The sequence below is a fragment of the Alosa pseudoharengus genome, unplaced genomic scaffold, assembly GCF_046254945.1.
Source record: "Alosa pseudoharengus isolate Yale_2024_CS ecotype anadromous, Long Island Sound unplaced genomic scaffold, YU_APseudo_1.1 YU_APseudo_1.1_scf_6, whole genome shotgun sequence".
In the NCBI taxonomy this organism is placed as follows: Eukaryota; Metazoa; Chordata; class Actinopteri; order Clupeiformes; family Clupeidae; genus Alosa; species Alosa pseudoharengus.
Genome location: NW_027468848.1, coordinates 1710012 through 1722511, shown reverse-complemented (window position 1 = coordinate 1722511; position 12500 = coordinate 1710012). Strand labels below are relative to the sequence as shown.

General features: G+C 51.2%; 1 protein-coding gene across 1 annotated transcript in view; it reads right to left on the bottom strand.

Annotated features, from left to right (window-relative positions):
• rgs3b (regulator of G protein signaling 3b) overlaps window positions 1–12500 on the bottom strand; it is a 38833-nt gene that overhangs the window by 8648 nt on the left and 17685 nt on the right. The window contains exons 8-10 of the mRNA XM_076269612.1: window positions 12371–12482; window positions 5251–5294; window positions 1617–1739 (exon numbers count right to left, since the gene is read on the bottom strand). Of these exons, the coding sequence (XP_076125727.1) occupies window positions 1617–1739; window positions 5251–5294; window positions 12371–12482 (279 nt within the window). The remainder of the gene's footprint in view (window positions 1–1616; window positions 1740–5250; window positions 5295–12370; window positions 12483–12500) is intronic.

Sequence of the window (12500 nt, the reverse complement as noted above, 5' to 3'; positions counted from 1 at the left end):
TCTCAAGATGAATTTAATAAAAATAACAGTGAGTAAATTAACAGTGCACATCTTTTAAGGGCTTCAAACTGCACATCTCATGGCTCAATGTCTTACATACTATCCTTCATGATCTTTAGGCCTTGGGTAAACCAGCTTGCCAGGCTAGCATCTTCCATAGAAATGTATTTGAGCACAATTTAAAGAGATGTTCCAAGTAGCCTGGGGGATTTTTATGTGATTTTGCAATGATGATTGCAATAATCATTTGACAGTCCCACAATGCAATTTACTTTTTAATTTTAGTATTTTTAAATTTTCAATAAGAACATCACTATGGCTAATGCAGTAACGAAATGGTAGGCCTATTATTATAGGCTATTGCAATGACTTGCCATGCTCGATCTAAATGTGTCCATTCAATTCACCGTACACAATGACCACAGTTATGCATGCAGGGAATATTCGGACTTTAAATGTAGCAGCGATATTCGGTTTGCGCCAAATACCGGATTAAATTGATTGATGCCATCAGAATGAGTTTACACAACTTGCGCGCAAAACGAATATTGCTGTTGAAAACCGGGTTACTCCCTGCATGTAACTGAGGTCAATGGTGCACTCCTTTTCGGTAATATCTGTATCTCTGTCGTTCGGGAAGGCCTTGTATGCATTGTTTGCAATTTTAAGACGTCTTCATCTGCAATGACTCCTATACATTTGGCACAAGTGGCATTCCTGTACGTCGGGTTTACGTTCAAACTATTTTTCTGGTGAATAATTATTTCGGACTGAACTTGGTGAAGGGAAGTTTCACTAGGCCTATCGTAGGCAACGATAAACTTGATCATCATCTCGGGCTCGTCTGATCGGTTTGCTGCTGCAGCTGCTGAAAGGCAGTGGGGAGAGGGGACATTTATCTCGGCCTATGTGACCACACTGTAATGCAACTACATCCACTCTGTTTATCTGACGGGTCTCTGACCTCTCTCTCTCTCTCTCTCTCTCTCTGCAGCACATTTTCAAATTTACACACAGGCACTGGGCCACGGCCAATCAGAGGGGAGGTCCCACCCTTCACTATCTGTGATTTGTTTAAACCACGATATTGGCCAAATATGTGTCTGTTATTGAACCAAAGGTAGAGTTTTAATGCGGACACTTTTTCCTCTCTTGAAAAGCTGGTCGCACCGGTGCGACCTACGATTTTTTTTAGTCGCACTTTTGAAAAATTAGGTTGCATATGCGACCAAATTGGTCGCACTCTGGAGCCCTGGTATGTGTGTGTGTGTGTGTGTGTGTAAGTGTATGTATGTGTATGTGTAAGTGTGTGTGTGTAAGTGTATGTATGTATGTGTGTGTATGTGTGTGTGTATGTGTATGCGTAAGTGTGTGTGTGTGTGTGTGTGTGTAAGTGTATGTATGTGTAAGTGTGTGTGTGTATGTGTGTGTGTGTGTGTGTAAGTGTATGTATGTGTGTGTGTGTGTGTGTGTGTGTGTGTGTGTAAGTGTATGTATGTGTGTGTGTGTGTGTGTGTGTGTGTGTGTGTGTGTGTGTGTGTGTGTGTGTGTGTGTGTGTAAGTGTGTGTGTAAGTGTGTGTGTGTGTGTGTGTGTGTGTGTGTGTGTGTGTGTTACCTGCTCGCGGGCCAGTCGGTCCCTGTGCTGCAGCTGTTTGCTGATGTTCTCCCTCAGACACTGGAGAACCCTCCGCTTCTGCTCCGCAGAGAACGCCTCCAAGCTCAGCAAGCTCTCCCCTTTCTACAGGCAGAGAGGAGGAGAGGAGAGGAGAGGAGAGGGGAGGAGGGGAGGAGAGGAGAGGAGGGGAGGAGGAGAGGAGGGGAGGAGGAGAGAAGAAATGTGGAGAGGAGAGGAGCGGAGGAGAGGAGAGGAGAGGAGGAAAGGAGAGGAGAGGAGGAGAGGAGGGGAGGAGAGGAGAGAAGAAATGTGGAGAGGAGAGGAGGAAAGGAGCGGAGGAGAGGAGAGGAGGAAAGGAGAGGAGAGGAGGAGAGGAGGGGAGGAGAGGAGGGGAGGAGAGAAGAAATGTGGAGAGGAGAGGAGGAGAGGAGGAAAGGAGAGGAGAGGAAGAGAGGAGCGGAGGAGAGGAGGAGAGGAAGAGAGGAGATATGGAGATGAGAGAAGTGGTAAACCAGAGAGCAGGAGAAGAGAGCAGCGTCACTCATCAGACTTTCTCTCTGTCTGCATTATTCTCTCTCCCTCTCTACCTCTCTCCATCCCTCTCTCCGTCCCTTCCTCTCTCCGTCCCTCCCTCTCTCCCTCCCTCTCTCTCCTTCCCTCTCTCTCTCTCTCCTTCCCTCCCTCTCTCTCCTTCCCTCTCTCTCTCTCCTTCCCTCTCTCTCTCTCTCACTCCCTCTCTCTCTCAGTAAAGGAACAAAAGGCCGTCTGTCTTTGTCCTTGTCCTGCCCACAGAGAGGGACGAAGGGAGACGGCACGGCCGAGAGAGGCCTCACACGCCCAGCGCCACACACACACACACACACGCCCAACGCCACACACACACACACACACACGCCCAACGCCACACACACACACACACACACGCCCAACGTGCACACACACACACACACACACACACACGCCACACGCCCAACGCCACACACACACGGCCAACGCCACACACACACACACACACGCCCAACGCCACACACACACACACACACGCCCAACGCCACACACACACACACACACGCCCAACGTGCACACACACACACACACACACACACACGCCACACGCCCAACGCCACACACACACACACACGGCCAACGCCACACACACACACACTAGTGTTGTCACGATACCAAAATTATGACTTCGATACGATACCTGCCATAAATATCACGATGCTCGATACTGAAACGATACTACGGCGAAATCCTAAGATATCTGGAAAAGAAAGGACTCATACCTCCTCCAAGTGTATTGAATCATTTGTGTTGAATTCGGTGCACTTTTGTAGTGTGCAGGTCAACTCTGGGTTCTAAACTTCCTACATAATTATCATTTTTTATAGTCAGTAAAATAGTAGGCCTACTTTGTGTGATTAAGTCCTTTATTGTTTGTTATAGTTCATTTACATTGTGTTGTTTTGGCAATAAAGTCGCTTTAAATAGCCAAACTAGGCTAGATCAAGGTCAGTGTTGAAATTACTGCATGCAAATCACTGAATGCTATGCAGAGGGGCCTAATCTTTAGGCCATCTGATGTACAGTATAGGCTACCCTAGGCCTTCCCGTGTTCATGGGATTTTTTTGACAGTTGCAAAGGTAAAAATGTGAGGATTGTCTTCTTTGCGCCCAATGTACAAGTACGACATTCCAACCACTCAGGTCTTCGTCAGATAGGCCTACACCATTAGCCTACCTGTTGCAATATATCTGTGTGCATTCCTACATTACGTCTATTTCTTTGATAACATGATTTGCTACCACGTAACAATAAGCCGCTATTATTATTAGGACTCAACACGCTTTGGTGGTAGGCTATTATATGCCGTGGGCTTTAATTAGCGCATTTCGGGTATCCTATCTTACATCTGGCCAATAATTATTAAACAAACTGCAGTCTACATGCCATGACAAATATTACCAGTAGTACTGATCGAACATGAAATAGATTGTTTACAAGTTATGGTAATGTTATTCTGGCGTGAACATTGCGCTTTCATCACGTTAGCACCCTATGATTACAGCTCGTTATGTCTCGTCAAAATGATTACAGCTCGTTATGTCAAAATGCATTGATGAAGGAAGGTTCGCTTTATCCCAGAGAACCATATACTCGTTTCACTTAGGCTAGACTAAAACAGAAGAGAAGAACTTGGCACTAACCATGTAGTCGTGTTTTCTATAGCATATTCGTTAACCTGTCGTTTTTTGAACTCTTTAAAAATGTTGGGATATGTCTGCGAGGTGTTTAGCCAAGTTCCATGCGTAGCCTACTGCTTTTAAATGACTTTGAAACATATTTTTCAAACGGGCCTGTGTGTAGGCTACCTGATGGCTTGCCTTCACTATTCGCGATGTATCCGAAATAGTTGCAGATTTCACTTCACCTTTTGTTTTATCCACAAGGCCGAGGACTGTCGGCAAAGAACTATGTTGACGTTGGCTGCGCACTCACTCACTCAGAGCTGCCTGCTTGACACGCCCACTTGCCTAGATGCGTGCAAGGAGCAGTGAGAGCAGCAGTTCACACAAACACAGAACGTTATTATTTTAATAAAGTATCGATTCTAAAAACGCCGAAAATCGTATCGTTTTTTGCGTGAAGGCATCGTGATACCTTTTTAGTATCGATACACCGTGCAACACTAACACACACACACGCCCAACGCCACACACACACACACACACGCCCAACGCCACACGTGCACACACACACACACACACACACGCCCAACGCCACACACACACACACACACACACACACACGCCCAACGCCACACACACACACACACACACACGCCCAACGCCACACGTGCACACACACACGCCCAACGCCACACGTGCACACGCACGCACGCACACACACACACACACGCACGCATGCACGCACACACACACACACGCACGCACGCATGCACGCACACACACACACGCCCAACGCCACACGTGCACACACACACACACACACACACACACACACACGCACACGCACACACACGCCCAACGCCACACGTGCACACACACACACACACGCCCAACGCCACACACACACACACACACACACACACACACGCCCAACGCCACACACACACACACACGCCCAACGCCACACACACACACACGCCCAACGCCACACACACACACACACACACACACGCCCAACACCACACACACACACACACACACACACACGCCCAACGCCACACACACACACACACACACGCACGCACGCACGCACACACACACACACACACACACGCCCAACGCCACACGTGCACACACACACACACACACACACACACACACACACACTAGAGTGTGGCTACCCGACCTGAGTCCGATGGTACCCGATGGGTCAGGACGGGTTTGGACAAATATTTGGAAATTATAGTCGGGTTCGGACACATGGGGGCGATATGCATTGGAAGCTTTACATTTAAAATAGCTTATTATGTTGGATATTCAACAGGTCTGCTTTAAACTCGGACACACACACACTGGAGGCCATGAGTAAGGGTGTGTGTGGTGAGAATCTGCCTGAAGAGGATGGCAGGGTGTGTGTGTGTGTGTGTGTATCATTACTCACCTCAGTCCTGTGTGTGATGTAGAGACGCATCTTGTCAGCAGGAACTACACAGGAAACAGAGAAGGGACAGACGTGTTATTTGACCACTGCCAGGGTCAGTCCCAGTCCAGTTTAGTTTAGTTTAGTTAGTGGGAAAGTCCCAGTACAGTTTAGTTCTATTACATTTCTTCTGACCGCCAGAGGCAGTGCTTTCAGCACCTGGATGTCCATCACATACGCATGTAGGTTGAGTGTTTGTACCAACAAAGTCACCTGTGACCGGGGTGACGTATGACGCGACGTCATGCACTTAAGGTGCTTTCACCCCGGAAGTGAACTCTTGTCATCTTCTCGTATGGACGTAGGTGTTCGAGTCGATCGCTAGGAGTCTTGTAACCCTTACGGGTTGGAGCTGCGTTTTCGCCCTCTTAAGACTGCGATTGCTGTACATTTCATCCAGGTAAGTGCTTGGGTTTCTCATTTGTTGACGCGTCCACGAGTGGTTTCGCTCTAGGTTGACGTCGAAGGAAATTTGCCCTCTCGTTAACTGTTAGCTGGCTTAGCCGGATATCGGTGGCCTCGCCGGCATTCCTAGGTGCCTCCGACCAGATTTTCGCAGGCTACTATCTGAACTCGAGACGGGGTTCAGTTATTTAATTTGGCTAACATTAGCCCAGCATTATTGCTGATCTTCTGTGCTTTGAATGACACTAGGTGTCTTGTGTTTTGTGTTGGTTTAAATATAACTTAGCGATTGTGGATAGCGGTTACTCGCTTTCATTCTTCAAGTCAGCTTTATAATAGACAGCGTTTGTTAGCTGTCTGGTTACAATTTCAGTTTGTGGTTTTCGCTTGTAACTGTGGTTCGTGCTGCAACGAGTGCATTTCGCTCTATGCGCAGCTGGACTGGGCTGAGTGCCCATTGTCAGTAACGGTGACCTTGTTTATTTACTTAATTGCGGCATGTTTATGGTGTGCGCCGAGTGCTCGGCCTCCCTGGAGCCTGATTATGGTCACGACCGCTGCCCCCGTTGCCTTGGTGTAGACCACCTTAGACAAGGGCTGACGGAGAGGGCTTGTGTAGACTGCTGTTGTTTGAGTTTAGCTGCCCGCGCCGCCAGAGTGGCCGAACTGCAGGGAGCTGCAGGATCTCCATTGGCCTGTGCACAGGCGGATCCTGGCCAGTCCCCTAGATTACAGAGACGCAGGCAAGCAAGCGTGCTAGACCTACAGACGGGGAGTGCTCCTAAGCGCACTAAGTCAGACCCTTTGGCCCAGAAAGTGGACTTTTTGGTGGAGGAATTCGCTCAGATAAAGGCACTACTGGAGGGTTTGCAGCGTCCTGATGTACAGCCAGCTAGCGGTTCCGCTACAAGTGCTTCAACACACGGCCCACCGCCCCCTGTACTGTCCCCAGCAGTAAGTGTCTCTGAGGATGATGTGCTTTCCATCAGAGCCTCAGAGAGTCTAAGGACGGTGGATGAGTGGGCTGAGGACGTGGCAGAGCTAGTATCTTACGGCTCTGACTCCAACTCCCTAGAGGATGGTGGTTCTCTGGGTAGCATGGCTGCTGGTCCGGCTCTAGGGCTAAGGCCAGCAATACAGTTAGCACTGGCACGTCTAGGGGTGGATGCACCACCCGCGGAGGCAGGTGCGCAGAGTGCTTTTTTCATGCAGACCCCGACTGCAACCACATTGTGTGTCCCGCCGTCAGCCCCCTTTATGGAAGAGCTACAGCGATGTTGGGCAGACCCAAGGCGTTTTTCCCATCTCCCTAGTGATTGTAGGGCACTAGCTAATATGCAGGGCGCATCCAGCTGTGGCCTCGACAAGATGCCTAGTATAGAACCCACATTGGCAGGCTTGATCCTCTCGCCTGATGAGGCGTTGAGACCAGACGTGCGCTGCCCATGGCCACAATGTCGCCTGACAGACGACCTGCTCGGGAAGAGTTATGACGCGGCGGCACGGATGGCACGTATAGGAAATTCTATGTCCCATCTTGTTTTAGCCCTCTCCCAGATCCAGTCTCCTGGGGTCGACCCATCAGCGCAAACCCTCAGTGAAGCCTCGTTGCGGGCATTTGCCTATATGTCAAGGGAGCTCGGGCGGGTGATGTCTTCCCTCACACTCGCGCGACGTCAGGTATGGCTCGCCCAGTCTTCACTGTCTGAGCCTAGCAGGAAGGTCCTCCGTTCTCTGCCGGTTGTGCCGGGACAGCTGTTCGGACCTGCGGCGCAGCAGGCCCTGGAACACGGTTTGCGGGCGACACAGGTCAGGCAACAATTTGCCAGTTTACACCACACACCTGTTCACCGGCAGAGACCCTACTCGGGGACTGACAGGGCCCAAGTGATATCACGGCCTGTGTCTCAGTCAAGGCCACCTCCACCAGGGGGATTTCGCAGGCCCGTCACTAGACAGACCACTCGTCCGGCACAGCAGGACACAACATATAGCCGCCGCCCCTCCAGGAGCCGGAGGGGCCGAGCGGGCAGGCAGTGACGGCTCAGTCCCGGCGGTCGGTCGCTTCACCAGCCAACAGCTGTTGAGCTGGGAAGCGCTAACATCAGACCCCTGGGTGCTGGACACCCTATCAGAGGGCTACAGCATTCAGTTCAAAAGCCGACCGCCAAGGTTCACAGGGGTCAAGATGACAACGGTAAGGGACGAGGCCAAGGCACTGGCCCTGCGTCAGGAGGTCAGGGCCCTTCTAGACAAAGGAGCAATAGAGCCCGTAGAGCCATGTTCACTGAAACGTGGCTTCTACTCCACGTATTTCATAATCCCAAAAAAAGGGGGTGGTCTTCGCCCTATATTGGATCTCAGGTCATTAAACAACTACCTCAAAACCTTAACATTTCATATGTTGCGCACAGCAGACGTCCTCCAGACCATCGGGAAAGACGTCTGGTTCACGAAAATAGATCTCAAGGATGCCTATTTTCACATACCAATTGCACCACATCACCAGCAGTTCCTGCGCTTTGCATTCGAGGGAAGGGCCTACCAGTTCAGGGTCCTCCCCTTTGGAATATCACTGGCCCCTCGGATTTTCACCAGATTCGTGGCAGCAGCACTGGCACCACTACAGAAAACAGGTATGCTCATCCTCTCGTACCTGGACGATTGGTTGGTAGTGTCTCAGACAGAGTCAGATTCGCTCAGGGACCTAGCTCTGTTGATATCTCACTCAGGCAGGTTAGGACTCAGGATAAATCTCGAGAAGAGTACGTTGACACCCAGTCAGCGTCTAGTGTTCATTGGTATCCAGTTGGATTCTCGCAGGAGACAGGCAACCCCATCTCCCCAACGGGTGAACGACATCCTCAGTCGGGTAGGACAGTTCAGGAGAGGCCAAGTGCAAACCTTCAGTTCCTTCCAGGTACTACTGGGCACGCTCACGGCAGCTGCTGCCGTTGTCCCCCTAGGCCTCCTCTCGTTGAGACCGCTCCAGATGTGGATCAACAGACTGGGGTTGGATCCAAGAGCAGACAGGCACAAGCTGGTGAGAGTCACTGCCAGGTGTATTCAGTGCATGCGACCATGGAACAGCCGGGCATACTTGACTCAGGGGGTTCCCCTTGGTGCCATACCCTCCCGCAGGGAGGTCGTAACGACCGACGCTTCTTTGACAGGTTGGGATGCTGTTTGGCAGTGCAGGGCTGTTCGCGGCTCGTGGGACCCCCAACAGCGGCGCAGACACATAAATGTGTTGGAGCTTCAGGCAGTTCTCCTTGCCCTCAGGCACTTCTTTCCTGTGCTGTCGGGGAGGCATGTGCTTGTGAGGACCGACAACACAGCAGTGGTTTACCTCATAAACCACCAGGGGAGTACGAGGTCTCAGTCATCCCTGAGCCTAGTTCACCAGTTGCTGTCCTGGGCCTACCCCCGCTTGCTGAGCCTGAGGGCAATGCACATAGCGGGCATTCGGAACACAGCAGCAGACTTCTTGTCCCGACAGAGCCCTCATCCTGGGGAGTGGAGGCTACACCCAGAGGTGGTGCAGGCCATCTGGCGGCGGTACGGCAGAGCAGAGGTGGATCTTTTCGCCTCCCAAGGCTCTACACACTGCCCCCTATGGTTTTCCCTGGAAGAGGCAACGAGCCCCTTAGGCCAGGATGCGCTGGCACACGAGTGGCCCCAGCAGCTTTTGTACGCATTTCCCCCCCTTCCACTGATCCGTGCCATTCTCCACAGGATCTCCCAGGAGGGCCACGCGGTGCTGCTGATAGCCCCCAGATGGCCCGGGAGGCTGTGATTCCCAGTGTTGCACGGGCTGGTGGTCGGACGCCCTTGGCGCCTCCCCGTTCGTGCGGACCTCCTCTCACAACTGGGGGGACAGATCTGGCACCCGAATCCAGCGCGCCTACAGTTATGGGTATGGCCACTGAGGGGCCTGAGCCTCTGCTAGGTGCTTGCGACCCAGCAGTTGTTTATACCATCAACAACTCGCGGGCGGCTTCCACTAATGCGCTCTACGCGAACAGGTGGAAGCTCTTCGTAGAATGGTGCCGGGCCCGCGGGGAGGAGCCGACCAGTTGTCCAGTACCGACAATTCTCGGATTCTTGCTGTCTCGTTTTGACGGGGGCCTGGCTGCAGCCACCATCCGGGTTTATGCCGCGGCAATATCTGCCAGCCACAACAAGGTGGATGGCGTCACCGTGGGCTCCCACACACTGGTGACTCGTTTCCTGAGGGGGACACAGCGACTCAGGCCGCCACAGCGGAGCCAGACACCTTCCTGGGACCTACCATTGGTGTTGGAGGCGCTGTGCCGGCACCCATTTGAACCTCTTGAGAACACAGAGGTTAAATGGGTATCATTGAAGACTGCCTTTCTGTTGTCCATGGCATCAGCAAGGAGGGTGGGGGAGTTACACGCTCTATCAATCAGCCGTGAGTGCCTCCAATGGGCCCCGGGAGAAACGGGGGTCACATTGTGGCCTAACCCATCTTTTTTACCGAAGACTTTCTCCTCTTCGTTTGTAAATCAACCCCTCCATTTAGCCGCGTTTGATCCTCCAACTGGGGAGGATGAACAGCAGGGAAACACAGCCTTGCTGTGCCCAGTCTGGGCTCCAAGGGCATATATTCAGTCAACCACTGGATTCCGGCGGTCGGAATCACTTTTTGTCTGCCATTCAGGGCCAAGACGGGGCCAGGCATTGTCAAAACAACGACTGTCCAGGTGGATTGTCGAGGTTGTCTACAAGGCCTATGACGGCAGGGGCCTACCAATCCCAGCCTCAGTCCGCGGCCACTCAACCCGGAGTGTGGCGACATCATGGGCGGCCCTAAGGGGGGTGCCACTGTCCGACATTTGTGCGGCGGCATCATGGGCATCATCTTGCACATTCGCAAGATTCTACAGAGTTAACGTGGCTGCAAGTAACCCGCTAGTCACCGCTACTCTCTTAAGCCATTAGGTGGTCAAAAAGGTAAGTTCTCCTCCTCGTGACCTTGTTGGTATGTGTCATCCAGGTGCTGAAAGCACCGCCTCTGGCGGTCAGAAGAAATGTAATAGAACGATGGTTACGTATGTAACCGCGGTTCTATGAATTTCGGATGACCGCCAGAGCTTGGCAGTCACTCGGAGGGGGGACGAGAAGATTGCCAAGAGGTCACTTCCGGTGTGAAAGCACCTTAAGTGCATGACGTTGCGTCATACGTCACCCCGGTCACAGGTGACTTTGTTGGTACAAACACTCGACCTACATGCGTATGTGATGGACATCCAGGTGCTGAAAGCACCGCCTCTGGCGGTCATCCGAAATTCATAGAACCGCGGTTACATACGTAACCATCGTTTAGTTTAGTTAGTGGGAAAGTCCCAGTTTAGTTTAGTTTAGTTAGTGTGCATCTGGGAAAAGGACATAATGTTATGGATTTGGACTGAAAAGAGATCACACATTTACAGTGATGAAGAGATCACTCATTTACAATGATGAAGAGATCACACATTTACAGTGATGAAGAGATCACACATTTACAGTGATGAAGAGATCACTCATTTACAATGATGAAGAGATCACACATTTACAGTGATGAAGAGATCACACATTTACAGTGATGAAGAGATCACACATTTACAGTAATGAAGAGATCACACATTTACAGTAATGAAGAGATCACACATTTACTATTTTGTAAGTTGAATAAGTGAATTCCATCATGCGCATTACAGGTTGAGCTGATCTGCACTGAACAAACTACGTCTTCACACAAATTGAATCTCTCCCTCCCTCCCTCCCTCCCTCTCTCTCCCTCCCTCTCTCTCCCTCCCTCTCTCGTGTGTGTGGATGAGCATTAGCCCTCATTAGGTCGCTGCTTGGCTCGTTTGGGGATGTTTTCCTCGTCGCGGTTGGATGGGAACGTCAGCGGCAGCGTCGGCACCTCCATCGTCTCACGCCTCGTCTCACGTCTCGTCTCACGTCTCGTCTCACGTCTCGCGCCTCGTCTCACGCCTCGTCTCACGTCTCGCGCCTCGTCTCACGCCTCCGACATAAATTCTCCCACGCTAACGCTAACGCTGCCCCACGCTAACGCTAACGCTGCCCCACGCTAACGCTAACGCTGCCCCACGCTCCACCAAGCAGGTAGGACAGAGGCAACTGAACCCAACTCACACACTCAGAGAGCTAGCGGCCAAGCCAAGCGCTAGGCGCTCAGAACAGGAATTGCTACCTGCTAGCCGACATTAAAGAGCCCCACGATGCAAAATGAACAGGCCTGTGAAATCATTTGTGCCTGAGCCTGCCAGGATCTTTAGAAACTCTAAATGAGCTCACGTCATGAGGATTGTGCAATATTATTTAAACCATCAGACAGACTCTCTCTATCTCTATGGTGATGCAGACACTCTATATGTCTATTGCACTACAAACTTCATAAACACTATAGACCTCCATACAAACTTCATAAACACTATAGACCTCCATACAAACTTCAGAAACACTATAGACCTCCATACAAACTTCATAAACACTATAGACCTCAATAAAAACTTCAGAAACACTACCCGTCTCCAAATAAATAGCTGTTCTCAGTCTCAGTCACCCCCCCGCCCCCATACACTTGGGCTCTGTGTGTGTGTGTGTGTGTGTGTGTGTGTGTGACAGTGAGAGTGCATGTACTGACCGTCCTGCAGTTTCATCTGATGCAGGTAGAGGGGGCTTTGGAGCACGTTACATCGGCCAGGCTCGTCCTCACGAGTCAACAGCATCAGGTCAGTGTAGATGAAGACTGTGGCCTGCAGGGGGAGACACAC